The sequence below is a fragment of the Odontesthes bonariensis genome, chromosome 1, assembly GCF_027942865.1.
Source record: "Odontesthes bonariensis isolate fOdoBon6 chromosome 1, fOdoBon6.hap1, whole genome shotgun sequence".
NCBI lineage: Eukaryota > Metazoa > Chordata > Actinopteri > Atheriniformes > Atherinopsidae > Odontesthes > Odontesthes bonariensis.
In genome coordinates, this window is record NC_134506.1 from 45,804,899 (window position 1) to 45,825,353 (window position 20,455).

At 43.2% G+C, this 20,455-nt stretch overlaps 1 protein-coding gene across 1 annotated transcript; it reads right to left on the reverse strand.

Moving 5' to 3' along the window:
- Nucleotides 1-1,561: 1,561 nt before the first annotated feature.
- On the reverse strand, nucleotides 1,562-16,448 carry LOC142382562 (uncharacterized). The gene is made up of 3 exons (XM_075468584.1): nucleotides 16,204-16,448; nucleotides 7,444-7,812; nucleotides 1,562-3,715 (listed from the first exon to the last, which is right to left on the reverse strand). The coding sequence occupies exons 1-3, from the start codon at nucleotides 16,373-16,375 to the stop codon at nucleotides 2,067-2,069; spliced, it is 2,190 nt and encodes a 729-aa protein (XP_075324699.1). The 5' UTR covers nucleotides 16,376-16,448; the 3' UTR covers nucleotides 1,562-2,066.
- Between the last annotated feature and the right edge of the window lie 4,007 nt (nucleotides 16,449-20,455).

A 20,455-nucleotide genomic window follows, 5' to 3' on the forward strand; every position in this document is an offset into this window, starting at 1 on the left:
ACGTAGCAGGTTTAGTGAAAACTCTGAGTAGGTTAACCCTGAAATGAGGGAAACCCTGAGTTTTCTGTTTCACAAAGAGAGGTAACTCAACCTCGAGAAATAGGGGTAACTCTAGCCTGTTTCACAAAGAGAGGTAACTTAACCTCTCGGTCAGTTACCGTAGTAACAGACTCTCTGAACCTAACCTGGTCGGGACGAGGTTTTACTCAAGAAACCTTGAGTTTCTTTCTGTCTCCGCCCTCTTTCAGCCACACACGCCATTTGATTTCCTCATTCATTCAGCAGAGTGAGTTCTTCTACTTGTAGAAGTCCATTAGGCACAGTAGGAGGCGACTTTTTCCACCAACATGTCCTTCTGACAACGATCCCGTGGATGAAGGATTACTCAAGCATTACTGCGCAGAGAATTAAATATTCATCGGGAGATGGTTATCAGAGATGTTTTAGCATTTACAGACAATTATCTTTTTCAGCGGCACCATCAGAATTTTGTTGGGACAAAAGAAAAAAAAGAAAAAGAAATATTTGTATGAATAGGCTTAAAAAAGATATATATAGGCCTGTGATAATTTATAAAGGCACTTGTCTCTTGGGGTGGACTCCCTCAGCCACTGCCCTCCGTTAGAGGTGGCGGTGCTGGGCACCACCCGTTTTACGGGCATCTGCCTTCTTTCTGTTGGCTCAGTAGAAGTCTGTGTTAGTTGAAATAGGCTTAATTATTTAACAGAACATGATATAGATGAGAAGACATAGTTTATGTGTGTGAAAACAGCATTATGTTGGGGATAAAATAACTGCAAAGTGAAATAGCCTCTTAATATTTACTTTACAGTGTAAAACATGATCAAAATGAGGTACCTCCATGCCGAGGCCTCACCTGTTTGAACAATGTTTTTATATTTCATCTTAAACTGCCAAGTGCGCTTCTCCCCCACGGGATTGCACCTAAATGAAATAAATGAATGGGCTACCATTCAAGTAGTTTCCCTGTAATATTATTGTGATTGGAAAGGACTACATTTAAACTTACACTTTTGCTGCTGCAGCGGTGTTGCACTTATTTCTAAAAACGTGTTGAAACTCGCCGTATGAGCGCATTAAGATTTCCAATTTGAGGTTGGTGAAAAACGTAGCCCCTCCTCTTCACCATTGCCATAGTGACTCATCGAATCGGGGCTCCATTGATGCTGGCTTTTTAAAGTTGTGGCGCACTCGCAAAACTCAAGGTGAGCCTACTCAGAGTTGATTAAACTCACTCAAATCAGCGTTTCTGGAACCGAAAACTCAGAGTTTTCTATCTCAGAGTAGATCAACTCAGAGATCAGGAATAGACTCAGAGTTTGTTGAACCTGCTTTGTGAAACGGACCCCAGGACGTTTGGGAAGTATGTTTCTTTGACAGGGAGAATAACACCTGAACTGGCAGTAAATGCAGAGCCTATCAAACACAAGAACGAGCAGGCATTCCGGTTTATTTCTGCTATGACGAAGCTTTGTTCAAATTCAGCAGATGGTAAAACACACAAAGGAAGATGAAATTATTTAAAAACAAAACATAAACGTTCTTAGAAATGAGTTTATTAGTATAAAACATTTTACAAAATCACGTTGTTTCTTTATCAATCTGTCAACTCTTAAACATTAAAAAGTTGATGAAATCACAAAATACAAGCAAATAAAAACACAAGATGAAACAATGAGTCCAGTTGGGAGGGAGCAAAACCTGAATGCAAGAGTTCACAATCCATAAATGACTTTACATGTAAAAACACAAAGCGAGACATTAGTAGTGTCAGAACCGTCTTGTAGCCTTTGGCTAGACATCCAAATCATCCATCCTATCAATCATGAGTAACTGGTTGGTCTTTGAAACCCTCCAGATAATTGAAGAGGACTTTTAAAGAAACTATTTTTGTTTTTGTGATACAGTTTATCTGATCTCTTTTGTTGCCCCATCCCAACATTTCATGTTCTCTACAGTCTATTGTGAATAAAGATTTGAATATGAGCTTCTTAAATCATTGCATTCTGTTTTTATGTATATTTTTCACAGCGTCCCAGCTGGATTCAGGGTTGTTCTCTGCATCCATTAAAGTCATTCACGTTATTTTTTACAGATGTTTTAGGACTGTAACCTGTGTGAGTTCTCATGTGATACAACAGAGTATTACTCCGACTGAAACATTTGCCACATGTTTTGCATAGATAAGGCTTCTCACCTGTGTGAGTTCTCATGTGCTGCTGCAGATTACCACTCTCACTGAAACATTTGCCACATGTTTCACATGAGTACGACTTCTCACCTGTGTGAGTTCTCATGTGATGCAGCAGAGTATCACTCCGACTGAAACATTTGCCACATGTTTTGCATAAATATGGCTTCTCACCTGTGTGAGTTCTCATGTGATGCAGCAGATTACCACTCTCACTGAAAAATTTGCCACATGTTTTGCATGAGTACGGCTTCTCACCAGTGTGAGTTCTCATGTGCTGCTGCAGAGTACCACTCTGTATGAAACCTTTCCCACATGTTTCACACGTGTACGGCTTCTCACCTGTGTGAGTTCTCTCGTGATACTGCAGAGTACCACTCCGACTGAAACATTTGCCACATGTTTTGCATGAGTATGACTTCTCACCTGTGTGAAGTTTTATGTGAACGTTTAAGCTACTGCTGCAACTGAAAACTTTACCACATGTAGAACATGAAAACGGCTTCTCACCTGTGTGAGTTCTCATGTGATGTTGCAGACTACCACTTTGTATGAAACTTTGACCACATGTTTCACATGAGTACGGCTTCTCACCTGTGTGAGTTCTCATGTGCTGCTGCAGAGTACCACTCTGTATGAAACCTTTCCCACAAGTAGAACAGGAGTACGGCTTCTCACCTGTGTGGATTCGCAAATGCCTTTTAAGTGTTGACCTTCCAGAAAATCTTTTCCCACAGGTTTTACAAACGTAAGGTTTCTCGCCTGTGTGAGTTCTCATGTGGACATTCAACTGACTCCTTTGACTGTAACTTTTATCACACATTACACATGAATGCGGCTTCTCACCTGTGTGGATTCGGAAATGCATTTGAAGTGTTGACCTTTGAGAAAATCTATTCCCACAGGTTTTACAAACGTAAGGCTTCTCACCTGTGTGAGTCCTCATGTGGACCAACAAACCATTATTATACCTGAAAGCTTTCTTACATATTTCACAAGAATATGGTTTCTCACCTGTGTGCATTCTGCAATGGGCCCTCAACTCAGAGTGATTCATATAGACTTTTCCACAAACTTGACATATTACTGCCTGGTCACCTGTGTCGGCATTAAACTGACTCTCATTGATCACATCGTTACTGTGATTTATGCTTCTCCCACGTCTCTTATTTGGCTTCAGCTTTGCATTTTGAGTTGATTCAGACTCTTCGTCTCTCAAGTTTTTTTCCATTTCTTGTCTCTCAGCTACAGAGGAGTTCTGAGAGAGGAGCTGCTCACTGGTTAGTTCACTTTCCTCATAAGTAGGAGTCACCGATAAGATATCAGTCTCCTGTTTCAGTTCAAGCCACTCTTCCTCTTGAGAGGTGCAGCGTTCCTCCAGCTCTTCTTTAAACTGTGGCGGTTCTGGTTCCTGCTGGTCCAGACTGGAGTTGCTCTCGTGGTTAAAGAACTGCTGGTCAGTAAGAATCTCCTCCTCCTTACAGACATATTGTTGTGAGAGGTCTGGGGGAAAAGGGACAAAACCAAAGGTTAATAACACGATGACAGATGAATCTAAGATCTGACAAGAAACATTTTAGTTTGAAATGTCGACAGTGTTCGACAGATATGTGGTGAACCGTAAAATATGCAAATGAGACTAATTATATGTCCAACTGAGCCTGAAGTTTTGAAGGTCTGATGAGTAAATGAGACCTTCACACAACAGTGCACGTGATCGTACGCTCTTCCTGTCCTTTGAAGCGCTGCGAGTGGCAGGTTACAGGAATAAGGTGCATGAGCAGCCAGCACAGCATGCCGGGTCATTCCTCAGCTCCAGAAGGACGATCATTCGAACCATCAAAAGAGATACAGTGATCTCATTGATAACTGCTTTTAGCTTGATTGACAATCAGAGTCTCAGATATCAGGTTCTGTGCAGGTAACATTTATATAAAAGCCACAGGCTGGTTTAGCTCATGCTTACTGTGACAGACTGCATCAAGACAGCCTCATGACACACAAACTAATAAATAAAGTAAATCAAAGTAAGAAGACACAAAGATTTTGTGAAAGCTTTATAATCTTGTGAGTATGTCAGTTAGATGTTGACCCGTCAATGATGATAATAATAATAATAATAATAATAATAATAATGACGGGTTTCGGTCTGCTCTGGGCTTTACATAACAGTTCCAGAGGTGAAGTGATGCTACATTTCTGCAGCTTGGTCAGTAGTCATGGGTCAGAGCAGCAGTCACACCTCAGGATGATCAGAAATAAAAAAAACAACCTGACTACATGGATCATAAATTACTTCGCCAGCAGAACAAAGTATGTGAGGCCACCTGGCAGTGGGTCTGATGTGGTAGTCCGCACCACTGACGCTCTGCCCTTTTCCTTTAACTCTGTACGCTTTAAACTTCATTTACAACACATCTGTCACCTCCAAAAGCTTCATTGTTGGGTTTGTATCAGTGGGGACTGAACTGGAACTCAGAAGGCTCAACATTGACCGTCAGCTGTTGCACGCTCAGCCACCTTCACATAAACACCAGAAAAACAAAGGGGGCGGTAACAGACTCCCACGGGAAACTATCCCATAACACATCAGTGAACCGGGCGCTGTGATTGGCTGCCACCGCTCCAGGTTGGCATCTGTCTCTATTAGGGGTGGAACGGTACAAAAAAACTCACGGTTCGGTACGTACCTCGGTACGGACCCTACGGTTCGGTACATTTTCGGTATAGTGCTGAAGGAGGCGTGTAGCGAGGTTCGAGCACATGTAATAGATATCTGAATCCTGCCTCTTCTACAGTGGAATATGGGCGCGTAGCAGATGCGATGTAAATTCCAATTGCTTCGGTAATTTTTTTTGCTCTGCATGTATTCGTATCCAGGGGTTGTTGTAACACATTTGGGAGACGTAATTGGTCGGGTCTTTTCATGGTTCTATAGAACGCATCTGACGGAGGTGTGTGGTGGTCGGTAGCTACGCCCCACGTCATGCTATCACGGCTGAAATGTTTCCTCATACCACACAGACAGAACCGGCACGTGTTTAATAAGTTAAACTTACACGTTGTCTCCTTTGTCTGCGGCGCGCTGCTCTCCTTTCTTCCTTCATGAAATGAAGAAGTATCGCCTGCGCTTGATCCTGACTCTCTGTGAGCTCTTCCAGCCTCGATATTAGACGCCTGATGTGATCGTCCATGATTAATATCACCATCATGCAGACCATGAAGACGGTGGCATCCCCGCTCTCCATATTAGCTTCTTTGTGGTGTTTTTTCTTCTCTCGGGTTTTGTTTTGTTCTGTTTAGTTGTTGAATGTGGCGCTAAACGGCTAACGGCTAACACGTCACTGATGACGGATGGCTGCGCGCGGCGCATCAGTCCCGACTCATGTGCAAATGCAGACTGAAACAGCTCCGCTGGGGAAGGACAGTTATCAGAACGAAATTCGAGTAGGACAGTTCTGATAACTGCGTTCCTATAACTACTCTGTCCGAAAGTGTATATCTCTACGGACCAATCAGAGCTTGCATGTGGCAGTGTTTAAATGAGTCCTGAAGGAAACTCTTGCAAAATAACAGTTCCGCGTTCAGAAAACTTCCGTACCGTGTGTATTCTGCGTGGAAATGCGCGTACCGAACCGTGACCCCCGTACCGTGACGGTTCGGTACGAATACATATACCGTGCCGGACCTAGTCTCTATGAGTGTGTGACCCTGTGCGTGTGCATGTGTGTTCAACAGGTGCCAACCTGGATGGGTTAAAGCGGAGGACACATTTTGTGTATTCCCTGTTCACTGACATTGTGCACATTTCCTACCACATTCAAACAAGCTCGGGTTATACCGCTGCTCAAGAAACCTTCCCTCCCTCCAACTCATGTGGAGAACTATCGGCCGGTCTCTCTCCTCCCGTTTCTGTCTAAAACCATTGAAAGGGCGTCTTTAAGCAGGTCACTGATTACCTCTCACAACACAACCTCCTTGATCCAAACCAATCTGGGTTTAAAAGTGGACTCTCCACTGAAACGGCTCTGTTGGCTGTGACATAAGCCTTACAAGAAGCCAGAGCAACAGCTAAATCATCGGTTCTGATCCTGCTCGACCTATCGGCTGCGTTTGACACTGTCAACCATTGTATCCTTCTGTTCATACTCTTTAGCGGGGGCATCACAGGGAGAGCACACTCCTGGTTTGAATCATACCTCACTGGTCGGTCATTCAAAGTATCTTGGCTTGGTCACACTTCTGCAGCGCACCATCTCGCCACTGGGGTCCCCCAAGGATCAGTACTGGGACCTCTTCTCTTTGCCATATAACTCTTCAACTTCCTGCTTCTGAAGAGTGCAGGACGTGTCTCTGCTTCCTCCTGCCGCTTACTGCTTTATTCGCTTTTAAATCATTCTACTTCTTTCTACAAGTCTTGGATATAATTTTATTCTTTTTCTTTTAATTGTATATTTGTAAACGGTATCAGCCCTCCTGTTTACAAAGAGAATCGGACAGAACAATGTCTCCTAACCCTGCAGTATCAGTGAGCTGCACACAGTGTGAGCTACTCTTTGCAAAGGTAGCACAGCTCGAGAAGAGGATTGAAACGCTGCAAGACATTCGTAACAACGAGGAATTTATTGACTCCATTATAGCTCCTGTGCAGGCTGTGAAGCCTTCATGTACTAAAGGATTAACTCAGATCTTTCTGCACGGGATCTCAGCTAATGTGGACATAAAAATTACTGTACAGATTAGACTGAAGGACACAGCAGCGAGGCAAACAACCCCCAGCCCTCCCCCCTCACCAGACCCTTTACTCCACATCACCCAAGGTCTCCAAAGGATGTCTCTATCCCGCCAGGACTCCAGCGACCACCATCTACCAAGAAACGCAGGGCATCCTCCTCTTACATCATCTGTCCTGTCAGCCCAGGTAGTGTGTTAGCTCTGTGTGTTTTTAACTTTTGGACAGAATGTGAACTCCTTGATTCATCCAGAATAAGTAACATTTGTCTTGTGTACCAAACTGCCTTTTGCTAGATTTTGACTGCTAAGTAAGCTTGCTGCTGGTTTAGTTTCACTGTGTGTAACACCATCTTCAGATTATATCTGTGTGTAAGTATTACTGTACATGGTGCTGGTTTTGAGTCTGTTTTCTGTGATGCTGCTGTAACATGTAAAACCCCCTGTGGTGATGAATAACGTCTTGCTGATTCATTATTAAAGTTTTAAAGATGCTTTACCTTTCGCGGTGTTACGGTGACTTTCTGACATGGAAGAGTTGTCTCCATCGTTACTGTGACGCCTCTTCTTTGGCCTCAGCTCTGCATTTCCAGTTGATTCACGCCCACTTCCTTCCTGATCTTGGCTCTGATCATGGAGCTGGACATTTGTTGGTTCTGCTTCACTACGGTCACTTTCCTCATAAGTTAGGGTCACCGTAGGGTTATCAGTCTCCTGCTTCAGTAAGAGCTGCTGTTCCTCATGACTGGTGCAGACTTCCACCTGTTCCTCTTTAATCTGTGGAGGTTCTGGTTCCTCCTGGTCCAGACTGGAGTCCTTCTCAAGGTTGACAGGAATCTCTTCCTCACAGAGATAATACTGTGGGAGCTCTGGAAAGACAAAAGGTCACAAGGAAATGGTTATTTACACCATCACTAAATAACAAAGACTGTAGTTATAAGTAATAAAAAGGGTTCCACAGATATGAGGGTGAAACTTAATGTGAATGAGACTAATTATTTAGGTGCACAGATACGAGAAAATCTTAAGTTTTAACACTCTTAACAGCAGAGATGCAACAATCAACTGGCTGGTGAGCAGAAACGTAGGTTTGTTAGCTTGTTTCAGATACTCAACACCTTTAGCTTGAGTCACATCAAAACAGGTTGAGCATTATTCTGGCTCTAATTTAGCAATAAAATAGCATTTACGGTATTAGCACTAAAACTAATATCAATCTAACTCCAAACTAGCAATCACAAGAGCAACAAGCTAAATTAGCCTAGCATCAAATTAGCATTTTTTTTAACCCAACCTAAGAGCAGAAGCCTCTTAAGCTAACAGAGTTTAACATCAATATTAACACCAGCAGTAGCCTAGCCTAGTCATAAGCATATTTGGCAAGATCCCAATTGACCTGGCCTAATATCAAGATAGCATTAGCACGAGCTTGAGCCTAACCTAATCATAAGCGTGCAAAAAGTTTAGGGGGAATAGATAATGGAAGAAATTAGAAAAAAAGAGAGAAATAAAAAAGGTTTGTCTTTGTTTAAACATATTTTCCATGATAACTGTGAATCTGACAGAGAGGACAAAGTGATAGATAAGCTCAGAACATTAGACAGAAAATATCTTTGGAAGATGTTTTTTGGTAGATTTAATCCCAAAATTCATTGACAGAAATTAGTTTTTTTTTCAGCATCAACTTTTACGTCACTAATAAGAGACCTACATAAGAGAAAAAGAAAAGATCAATAAAGTTGGAGGCCTGGCCTGAGAACAAGGTTTCTAACTAAAGATCAGATATGCAGGCATAGTAAATAATGAATCACAGAGATTAAAAGCTCCAAATGCTTTTTCAGCCATAATGTTCCCAACTTAAGTTTATAAGTTGTTCTCTTTGTCATAAATGCTCGCACCCAAAGAGTATCTCTTCTCAACCCTGATTCCTTCTTCTCTCAGTCAGCCCTGAGAGTGAGGACAGTCCAAACAATACGTTTATCTACAGACTGAGTGATCATTGGCCGGTACTTTAAGAGCACCAGAGATACATATAATGAATTTAGTTTTGTACTAGAGCAATTATTATTAATTCATCCATCTATTTTAACATGCATATGACTGGGAGAGATACCAAAGTACGTAGAGGGCCCATGGCCTATCGCCCATGCAGATCTGCATGCAGATTACTTGGTGCACACTTACGTCATGCTGTTGGGACGGCAAACCCAAACATGACTGTACAGATTAGACTGAAGGACACAGCAGCGAGGCAAACAACCCCCATTCCTCCCCCTCACCAGACCCAGTCCGACCAGACATCAACCGAGAAAACTGTGTGAGTTCTGTGTGAGTTCTGTGTGAGTTCTGTGTGAGTTCAGAGTGAGTTCTGTGTGAGTTCTGTGTGAGTTCAGTGTGAGTTCAGTGTGAGTTCAGTGTGAGTTCAGAGTGAGTTCAGAGTGAGTTCTGTGTGAGTTCTGTGTGAGTTCAGAGTGAGTTCAGAGTGAGTTCAGAGTGAGTTCAGAGTGAGTTCAGAGTGAGTTCAGTGTGAGTTCAGTGTGAGTTCAGTGTGAGTTCAGAGTGAGTTCAGAGTGAGTTCAGAGTGAGTTCAGAGTGAGTTCAGTGTGAGTTCAGAGTGAGTTCAGTGTGAGTTCAGTGTGAGTTCAGAGTGAGTTCAGTGTGAGTTCAGAGTGAGTTCAGAGTGAGTTCAGAGTGAGTTCTGTATGAGTTCTGTGTGAGTTCAGAGTGAGTTCAGTGTGAGTTCAGAGTGAGTTCTGTGTGAGTTCTGTGTGAGTTCAGAGTGAGTTCAGAGTGAGTTCAGAGTGAGTTCAGTGTGAGTTCAGAGTGAGTTCAGTGTGAGTTCAGTGTGAGTTCAGAGTGAGTTCTGTATGAGTTCTGTGTGAGTTCAGTGTGAGTTCAGAGTGAGTTCAGAGTGAGTTCTGTGTGAGTTCTGTGTGAGTTCAGAGTGAGTTCTGTATGAGTTCTGTGTGAGTTCAGAGTGAGTTCAGAGTGAGTTCTGTATGAGTTCTGTGTGAGTTCTGTGTGAGTTCAGAGTGAGTTCAGAGTGAGTTCTGTGTGAGTTCTGTGTGAGTTCAGAGTGAGTTCAGTGTGAGTTCAGTGTGAGTTCAGTGTGAGTTCAGTGTGAGTTCAGAGTGAGTTCAGAGTGAGTTCTGTGTGAGTTCAGAGTGAGTTCAGAGTGAGTTCAGAGTGAGTTCTGTGTGAGTTCTGTGTGAGTTCAGTGTGAGTTCAGAGTGAGTTCAGAGTGAGTTCAGAGTGAGTTCAGAGTGAGTTCAGAGTGAGTTCAGTGTGAGTTCAGAGTGAGTTCAGAGTGAGTTCAGTGTGAGTTCAGTGTGAGTTCAGTGTGAGTTCTGTGTGAGTTCTGTGTGAGTTCAGAGTGAGTTCAGAGTGAGTTCAGAGTGAGTTCTGTGTGAGTTCAGTGTGAGTTCTGTGTGAGTTCTGTGTGAGTTCTGTGTGAGTTCAGAGTGAGTTCTGTATGAGTTCTGTGTGAGTTCAGTGTGAGTTCAGTGTGAGTTCAGAGTGAGTTCAGAGTGAGTTCAGAGTGAGTTCTGTGTGAGTTCTGTGTGAGTTCTGTGTGAGTTCTGTGTGAGTTCAGAGTGAGTTCAGAGTGAGTTCAGAGTGAGTTCTGTGTGAGTTCAGTGTGAGTTCAGTGTGAGTTCAGTGTGAGTTCTGTGTGAGTTCAGAGTGAGTTCAGAGTGAGTTCTGTATGAGTTCTGTGTGAGTTCAGTGTGAGTTCAGTGTGAGTTCAGTGTGAGTTCAGTGTGAGTTCTGTGTGAGTTCTGTGTGAGTTCAGAGTGAGTTCAGAGTGAGTTCTGTGTGAGTTCTGTGTGAGTTCAGAGTGAGTTCAGAGTGAGTTCTGTGTGAGTTCTGTGTGAGTTCAGTGTGAGTTCAGAGTGAGTTCAGTGTGAGTTCAGAGTGAGTTCTGTGTGAGTTCAGTGTGAGTTCTGTGTGAGTTCAGTGTGAGTTCAGTGTGAGTTCAGAGTGAGTTCAGTGTGAGTTCAGAGTGAGTTCAGAGTGAGTTCTGTGTGAGTTCTGTGTGAGTTCAGAGTGAGTTCAGAGTGAGTTCAGAGTGAGTTCAGAGTGAGTTCAGAGTGAGTTCAGAGTGAGTTCAGTGTGAGTTCAGAGTGAGTTCAGTGTGAGTTCAGTGTGAGTTCAGAGTGAGTTCAGAGTGAGTTCAGAGTGAGTTCAGTGTGAGTTCAGAGTGAGTTCAGTGTGAGTTCAGTGTGAGTTCAGAGTGAGTTCAGTGTGAGTTCAGAGTGAGTTCAGAGTGAGTTCAGAGTGAGTTCTGTATGAGTTCTGTGTGAGTTCAGAGTGAGTTCAGTGTGAGTTCAGAGTGAGTTCTGTGTGAGTTCTGTGTGAGTTCAGAGTGAGTTCAGAGTGAGTTCAGAGTGAGTTCAGTGTGAGTTCAGAGTGAGTTCAGTGTGAGTTCAGTGTGAGTTCAGAGTGAGTTCTGTATGAGTTCTGTGTGAGTTCAGTGTGAGTTCAGAGTGAGTTCAGAGTGAGTTCTGTGTGAGTTCTGTGTGAGTTCAGAGTGAGTTCTGTATGAGTTCTGTGTGAGTTCAGAGTGAGTTCAGAGTGAGTTCTGTATGAGTTCTGTGTGAGTTCTGTGTGAGTTCAGAGTGAGTTCAGAGTGAGTTCTGTGTGAGTTCTGTGTGAGTTCAGAGTGAGTTCAGTGTGAGTTCAGTGTGAGTTCAGTGTGAGTTCAGTGTGAGTTCAGAGTGAGTTCAGAGTGAGTTCTGTGTGAGTTCAGAGTGAGTTCAGAGTGAGTTCAGAGTGAGTTCTGTGTGAGTTCTGTGTGAGTTCAGTGTGAGTTCAGAGTGAGTTCAGAGTGAGTTCAGAGTGAGTTCAGAGTGAGTTCAGAGTGAGTTCAGAGTGAGTTCAGTGTGAGTTCAGAGTGAGTTCAGAGTGAGTTCAGTGTGAGTTCAGTGTGAGTTCAGTGTGAGTTCTGTGTGAGTTCAGAGTGAGTTCAGTGTGAGTTCAGAGTGAGTTCAGAGTGAGTTCAGAGTGAGTTCTGTGTGAGTTCAGTGTGAGTTCTGTGTGAGTTCTGTGTGAGTTCTGTGTGAGTTCAGAGTGAGTTCTGTATGAGTTCTGTGTGAGTTCAGTGTGAGTTCAGTGTGAGTTCAGAGTGAGTTCAGAGTGAGTTCAGAGTGAGTTCTGTGTGAGTTCTGTGTGAGTTCTGTGTGAGTTCTGTGTGAGTTCAGAGTGAGTTCAGAGTGAGTTCAGAGTGAGTTCTGTGTGAGTTCAGTGTGAGTTCAGTGTGAGTTCAGTGTGAGTTCTGTGTGAGTTCAGAGTGAGTTCAGAGTGAGTTCTGTATGAGTTCTGTGTGAGTTCAGTGTGAGTTCAGTGTGAGTTCAGTGTGAGTTCAGTGTGAGTTCAGTGTGAGTTCTGTGTGAGTTCTGTGTGAGTTCAGAGTGAGTTCAGAGTGAGTTCTGTGTGAGTTCTGTGTGAGTTCAGAGTGAGTTCAGAGTGAGTTCTGTGTGAGTTCTGTGTGAGTTCAGAGTGAGTTCTGTATGAGTTCAGTGTGAGTTCAGAGTGAGTTCAGAGTGAGTTCAGAGTGAGTTCTGTGTGAGTTCAGAGTGAGTTCAGTGAGTTCAGAGTGAGTTCAGTGTGAGTTCAGAGTGAGTTCAGTGTGAGTTCAGAGTGAGTTCAGTGTGAGTTCAGAGTGAGTTCTGTGTGAGTTCAGAGTGAGTTCAGAGTGAGTTCAGAGTGAGTTCTGTATGAGTTCTGTGTGAGTTCAGTGTGAGTTCTGTGTGAGTTCTGTGTGAGTTCAGTGTGAGTTCTGTGTGAGTTCAGTGTGAGTTCTGTGTGAGTTCAGTGTGAGTTCAGTGTGAGTTCAGTGTGAGTTCTGTGTGAGTTCTGTGTGAGTTCAGTGTGAGTTCAGTGTGAGTTCAGAGTGAGTTCAGAGTGAGTTCAGAGTGAGTTCTGTGTGAGTTCAGTGTGAGTTCAGAGTGAGTTCTGTGTGAGTTCAGTGTGAGTTCAGTGTGAGTTCAGTGTGAGTTCAGAGTGAGTTCAGAGTGAGTTCTGTGTGAGTTCAGTGTGAGTTCAGAGTGAGTTCTGTGTGAGTTCTGTGTGAGTTCAGTGTGAGTTCAGAGTGAGTTCAGAGTGAGTTCTGTGTGAGTTCTGTGTGAGTTCTGTGTGAGTTCTGTGTGAGTTCAGAGTGAGTTCAGAGTGAGTTCAGAGTGAGTTCAGAGTGAGTTCTGTGTGAGTTCTGTGTGAGTTCTGTGTGAGTTCAGAGTGAGTTCTGTGTGAGTTCTGTGTGAGTTCAGTGTGAGTTCAGTGTGAGTTCAGTGTGAGTTCAGTGTGAGTTCTGTGTGAGTTCAGTGTGAGTTCAGTGTGAGTTCAGAGTGAGTTCAGTGTGAGTTCAGTGTGAGTTCAGAGTGAGTTCAGAGTGAGTTCAGAGTGAGTTCAGTGTGAGTTCAGAGTGAGTTCAGAGTGAGTTCAGTGTGAGTTCAGAGTGAGTTCAGAGTGAGTTCAGAGTGAGTTCAGAGTGAGTTCAGTGTGAGTTCAGTGTGAGTTCAGTGTGAGTTCTGTGTGAGTTCAGTGTGAGTTCAGTGTGAGTTCAGAGTGAGTTCTGTGTGAGTTCAGAGTGAGTTCAGAGTGAGTTCAGTGTGAGTTCAGAGTGAGTTCAGAGTGAGTTCAGTGTGAGTTCTGTGTGAGTTCAGAGTGAGTTCAGAGTGAGTTCAGAGTGAGTTCAGAGTGAGTTCAGAGTGAGTTCAGTGTGAGTTCAGAGTGAGTTCAGAGTGAGTTCAGTGTGAGTTCAGAGTGAGTTCAGAGTGAGTTCAGTGTGAGTTCAGTGTGAGTTCAGTGTGAGTTCAGTGTGAGTTCAGAGTGAGTTCAGAGTGAGTTCTGTGTGAGTTCAGTGTGAGTTCAGTGTGAGTTCTGTGTGAGTTCTGTGTGAGTTCTGTGTGAGTTCAGTGTGAGTTCAGTGTGAGTTCAGAGTGAGTTCTGTGTGAGTTCAGAGTGAGTTCAGAGTGAGTTCAGAGTGAGTTCAGTGTGAGTTCAGAGTGAGTTCTGAGTGAGTTCAGAGTGAGTTCAGAGTGAGTTCAGAGTGAGTTCAGAGTGAGTTCAGTGTGAGTTCAGTGTGAGTTCAGAGTGAGTTCAGAGTGAGTTCAGTGTGAGTTCAGAGTGAGTTCAGAGTGAGTTCAGAGTGAGTTCTGTGTGAGTTCAGAGTGAGTTCAGTGTGAGTTCAGAGTGAGTTCAGAGTGAGTTCAGTGTGAGTTCAGAGTGAGTTCAGAGTGAGTTCAGTGTGAGTTCTGTGTGAGTTCAGAGTGAGTTCAGAGTGAGTTCAGAGTGAGTTCAGTGTGAGTTCAGAGTGAGTTCTGTGTGAGTTCAGTGTGAGTTCAGTGTGAGTTCAGAGTGAGTTCTGTGTGAGTTCAGTGTGAGTTCAGAGTGAGTTCAGAGTGAGTTCTGTGTGAGTTCTGTGTGAGTTCTGTGTGAGTTCAGAGTGAGTTCAGAGTGAGTTCAGTGTGAGTTCAGAGTGAGTTCTGTGTGAGTTCAGAGTGAGTTCAGTGTGAGTTCAGAGTGAGTTCAGTGTGAGTTCTGTGTGAGTTCAGAGTGAGTTCAGAGTGAGTTCAGAGTGAGTTCAGTGTGAGTTCAGAGTGAGTTCAGAGTGAGTTCTGTGTGAGTTCAGAGTGAGTTCAGAGTGAGTTCAGAGTGAGTTCAGAGTGAGTTCAGAGTGAGTTCAGAGTGAGTTCAGAGTGAGTTCTGTGTGAGTTCAGAGTGAGTTCAGAGTGAGTTCAGAGTGAGTTCTGAGTGAGTTCAGAGTGAGTTCAGAGTGAGTTCAGAGTGAGTTCAGAGTGAGTTCTGTGTGAGTTCTGTGTGAGTTCAGAGTGAGTTCAGAGTGAGTTCAGAGTGAGTTCAGAGTGAGTTCAGAGTGAGTTCTGTGTGAGTTCAGAGTGAGTTCAGAGTGAGTTCAGAGTGAGTTCAGAGTGAGTTCAGAGTGAGTTCTGTGTGAGTTCAGAGTGAGTTCAGAGTGAGTTCAGAGTGAGTTCAGAGTGAGTTCAGAGTGAGTTCTGTGTGAGTTCTGTGTGAGTGCCTGAAACCCTATTTATATTCCTCTGAGCTTCCGCCTTTCTCACTCACGGTTGTGTCAGTTTGGGAAAAGGCTTGAAAGTGGCTTTGAACTGGGAGCAAACGGCAGGAAAACAGCTGTGCTGCTGCTCCCTCCTGTTCCCCAGCTGGGAGGACTCGTCCCTTCTCACTGAGACTCAGGCTGCTTCTGATTATTCAGCTTCACTGGGATGCTGTGTCAGCCAGAGGCATGATGGGAAATGTGTGCTAGCTGTGCTACGTACAGCAGCCGTGAAAATTTCTTGCGGTTTTCCCTTTGGCAAACTTCCCTGGGTCTCACACAGATGGGATATGTTTGTAAAATGGCCGGAATTCTCCTTTAATAGTTATCATCAATGTTTAGATTTAAACTCATTAAACAATTTGATTATTTCACTAAATCATTTAACTATTTAACTGCAGCAGATCTATGAAACAATTAATGTGCTTTCTTAATAAAGCAGCAAAGAGGTTTAAATAAGTTAGGGCATTAGGAGAATAACAAAAACACAGCTGCAGTGAGGCTGAGTCATAACAAGACAAGTCAAGGTTTGTTTTTATGGCGCATTTAAAAACAGTGAGCAGAGAGTAGCTTGGTGAGAGCTTGGGTCGAAGTTATCACTTTTATGTTATTTAACCTGAGATTTACTCCAAATGCCACCATGAATGTTGTCAGGTTGTCCCACATGAAGCCTGGACAGGGAGAAGACGCCCTGTTTTACCACAGCATGAAAACTTGTGTGAATATGAGAAACAACTGAATGAAGTCAACAAACGTAACTAGTCCTCTCCTCTGTGGACGGGACCATACAAGGTAGCAGAAGCAAGAAAAAACTGAAAATAAAAATGGAGTTTTAACATGCAGCTGCAGCCGGATGTGTCACACCGTCAGATGTCCGGCTGCTTGGTTCTGCTGGACCACAGGTCCGTAAAATGAGCCGAGTTATGCGTGGAGACTGCATCCGTACAGAGAAGTGGAATAAAAACTTTGTTTTTCAATGAAATTTGTGAATAATCGCGATCTCAATGTTGATTTTTTTTTTTTTTTTTTTTTTTTTAATGCTCGTGATTATCATGGCAGGCCTCGAGCGGAGGATGTAAAAGCCGTTCAGGCTGACAGAAACAGCGGATTCAGGATGAGGCCCGTTAAAGCCCAACAGAACCGGAGCGGAGCTCAGAGCTGCAGCCCTGTTCCTCCACACAGCCTTACTTACCCACTCTGTGGAAGTTTATTTGCGGTTTCCAGCTGATATCCAGCAGTCTGCGCTGACGGCCGATCTCTTCCTCGTACTGGACGATGGTTTTCTCAAACTCTGAGAATATTTCTTCGGCGGCAGCAGTTAGTCGCTGGCTGATAAACTCTCTCAGATGCTGAACTGAAGACATTGTTGCTGCACACACTCAGATATTCAGCTCAGACACGCTAACACACCGTCCAGCAGCTGAGTCCCACACAGAGAAAACTCTTCTTCTTCTTCTTTGGAGGCTTTATGGGCGAGTAGCGCTCAGTTTAGGCGCATGTCTGCCCCCTACTGTCCTATAAGAACCAGAGTTTTCTTTCCCTTGGTCTCTGGTGGTAACGTGTATGTCTGATGTACGTGCGTGTGTGTGCATAGCCAATCTAGATTCTGTCAAATAATCCTGTTTCCTTTAGATAGGTGAAAATCATACTCTGTCTAATACAAGTTAAAAAATTAACTAGACTGATTGCCTTACCCTGACTCCTAATCTCTTGGAGAATTTGTCTCCTCTGAAGTACATATTTACCACAATGAAGTAATGCATGTTCCACTGATTCTGGCTCCCTGCAATGCTCACAGAGGCCTGATGGGTGCTTCCCTATGCGGTAAAGATTCTTATTTAAACAAGTGTGACCTATTCTGAGTCGAGTAATTACTCTCTCCTCCTTAGTACCTCTGATTGCTGTCCTTCCCTTTAAACCCACAGTTTTCTGAAAAATAAACAGATGCCTCCCCTTCATAGCCCTTTCCCAATTGCCCTGCCATTCCTTAATAAAATAATCTTTAATAAGAGACTTACTTTCTGCTCTACTGATAGCGACGTCCATAAATGGACCGTCCAGAGAAAACTCTCTCTCTCTCTTTTCGTTTTTTTTTGTGGCGGTTGGCAAACAACTTAAGGAAGCATTACCGCCACCAAGTGGTGAGGAGTGTGATCACATGGCAATTTCCTATTTTTTTATATATATATATATATATATATATATATATATATATATATATATATATATATATATATACACACACATCCACATATACACCCATATATCTGCACATTTACATAGACCTTACTCATATACACACATATATATACTCTTACATATTTACATATACGAAATTCTATTATAAAACTTATATTGTTTTAAATAATAAAAAATAACCTGATATCCTCTGCTTCCTGATTCTTTTTGCAATAGATAGATAGATAGATAGATAGATAGATAGATAGATAGATAGAAAATGAAAGCTCTTAACATTACTACCGGATGTTACGTTTCCCTGCTCAAACATACCTCTATCCAGGGCTCATAAAAAAGCTTACATAACTTTATTGGGGTTTATAAGGGCAGCTGGACTTCTTCTTGGATCTTGAAGACATTTAAAAAGATAAATAGTCTTGTAGACCATGAATAGGTGAGAATGACTGAAATAACACGGATGCTGGTCAGGTTGACTGTCTGCTATTCGGCTGATACTCTCCACCATGTAGTTTAGGACTGAAGAAGCCTTTCAGATGAGAGAAGAAACGTCTTCAAGAACAAATACAGCTGTCCTTATTCAAGCTCTGGGGATTACCATGAGCTGGATGACTGGGACTCTACACCAACTTTACACCCTACATAATACTCCTATGGAACAAAAGAAACATAATGATCAATAAAAAAAAGTAAAATCTAATTTATTCTTATAAATAGTTTGTTCGATTAGAAAAATAACTATTTCTGAAAATGTAATGCTATTGATTACCATAATGTAGTGTGTATGTATATATATACATACACACACATGTAGACCCTATCATGACTGATATCAACATGAAGCAGCTGTTCTTGTGTGCAGGTGAAATGACACATAAACACCAGAGATGACATAACAAGACAGTTGCGTTAAATAAAACCTTTTATTTGGTGTTAATAGTTCTAAAAGTGCAAGTGGGAGCACTGACAGAGCTGGTAAGTGTTTGAGTTTAACAACACAGAAGTCACTTATGATTTTGTGAAGCACATAACATTATTATTTATCTTTTATCATCATTATTGGACACAGATTGAATCCATGCCCCTCTGGTACAACATGAGTCATTGATAGTGTAAGAAATGACAAACTTATGAATTACAAAACATCGTCATTGGTAGCTTAGTTGGAAAGAACTGTGGAGTATGTACGAAAGGAGTATTAGATTTTTGATAGGGGCAACATATGATGTATTGCCAACTCCCCAGAACCTAAAACTCTGGGTAAATGGAGGCCCGTTATGCTCGTTATGTTCAGGTACTGCAACTCTAAGGCATATTTTGTCAGGTTGTAAGGTTAGTCTGTCACAAGGCCGGTATACATGGCGACAAGACCAAGTATTAAAAGCTTAGCTGCAGGTATTGAAGATAAACGAAGGCAGGTAAACTTAGAAGGGTCTAAGCTGAAGAGAGTGGCAATTCAGTTTGTTCAAGAGGGGGAGAAAGTTAATAAGACGATAAGGAGGCACGGCAGCTTGGAGGATGCTTGTGATTGGGAGATGCAGGTAGATTTAGGAAATAAGCCTGTTGTTCCCCAGGAGATAGCCTCTACAAATCTAAGGCCTAATATAGTCTTGTGGTCTATGAGTAGAATAAGAGTCTATTTCATAGAGCTGACTGTTCCTTGGGAGGAATTAGCAGCTGAAGCATTTGAATGTGTGGGCGGCCGTGGCTCAGTCGTACAATAACCAGAAGGTTGGCGGTTCGATTCCCAATCTCGCCACTCAAAAAAAGATTGGTGGAACTGACAGCTGGAGGGGTGTCAGTCCACCTCCTTGTCATGGCCGAGGTGCCCTTGAGCAAGCCATCGTACCTCCATGCTCCCCGGGCACTGAATGGCTGCCCACCGCTCCAGGTTGGCATCTGTCTATAAGTGTGTGACCCTGTGCATGTGTGTGTCAACAGGTTCCAACCTGGATTGGTTAAAAGCGGAAGACAAATTTCATGTGTATCCATGACCAATAAATCGGATCTTAATCTGAAATTTTTTTTTTTTTTTTTAATGGAAAAAGCTTAGGTATGTGGAGTTGGGGGCAGAAGCAGAGCAGCGAGGATGGAAAGTTAGAATCTGTCCAGTGGAAGTAGGATGTAGAGGATTTGTTGCAAAGTCTGTTGTCTCATTGTTGAGGGAGCTGGGTGTAAGTGGACAGAGTGTGAGGAAAATAGTGAAGGAAGTGTCAGATGAGGCAGTAAAGTCCAGTCAGTGGATTTGGATTAGAAGAAGCAATAGCAACTGGGGGCCCAGCAGGGGGAGCACTTAGGGTAAACAGACTCTTGGAAGAAGCATAGAAGAAGTTCAAGATATTTAAGTGGAGGCTATGGCCCATGTGAGCCTTTTGAAACGAGGCGGCCATTTTGGGTGAATTGGCCTTGAGTGAGTTGTATGGCCTTGTTTCTGCTGGAATTTTTAGTAAATGTAGGACTGTTTAGGTGAGTTTTTTCTGCTGAATCTGCTTGTGTGTCTTGTCCTGCCTCCACCTCTGGCACCCTCTATACTTTCATTACCCCCTACCCGAAGCAGGGTTTGAATCCCATTCCTACTTATCTTTACCTCTTCTATTTCTACCCCCTACCCAAACCAGGGTTTGCATCCCCACCCCACTGTGACTGATGTGCAGTTGGTGAGAGGCTGAGGTAGCTTGTGGCTGTTGGTTGTTGAAGATGGTTGTTGTGGTGTGAGGAGCAGTGATGGCTGGCATTAGGGGGGTGACTCTGGGACACCAGTGGTCATTGTCTAGCCTTCAGGAGGTGTCGTGGGCCCAACTAGACGAAAAACTGATGAAAGGAGGTGATGACCCCAATGACATGTTGGTCAGCACTGCTCACTGATCTATATAGGACTATAGGGAATTATTCACTAAGTCTAGTCCATTTTTTTTTCTTTAGCACAACTTTCTTGTGTTCATCTTAAAAAAATACAACAAAAAAATATATATCAAATTCTGACAATGAAAAAGGGGCTGCACAGTGGTGTGGGGGTTAGCACCGTCTCCTTAGCAGAGGGTTCCTGATTCAAATCTTGGCTAGGTTCTCCCTGTGTACTCCTGGAATAGGCTATGTTGCCCAGGGCTTTAAGCCCCATGTTACGTCACCCAAGGCTAACAGATCCAAGATGAGGGACCAGACAAAGAACAGCTCACAAGAACCCCTATGATAAAAAAAATAAAGATGGAAAACCTTCTTTTGCCCAGACACGGGTCACCAGGGCCTCC

What these genes read in the sequence shown, in the direction of transcription:
- LOC142382562 (XM_075468584.1), bottom strand. Translation starts at nt 16,375, where the DNA reads ATGTCTTCAGTTCAGCATCTGAGAGAGTTTATCAGCCAGCGACTAACT. An exon ending in AATAAACTTCCACAGAGTGG is followed by an intron (nt 7,813 to 16,203) that starts GTAAGTAAGGCT and finishes TTGTCTTTCCAG; the next exon opens with AGCTCCCACAGTATTATCTC. An exon ending in TCACCGTAACACCGCGAAAG is followed by an intron (nt 3,716 to 7,443) that starts GTAAAGCATCTT and finishes CTTTTCCCCCAG; the next exon opens with ACCTCTCACAACAATATGTC.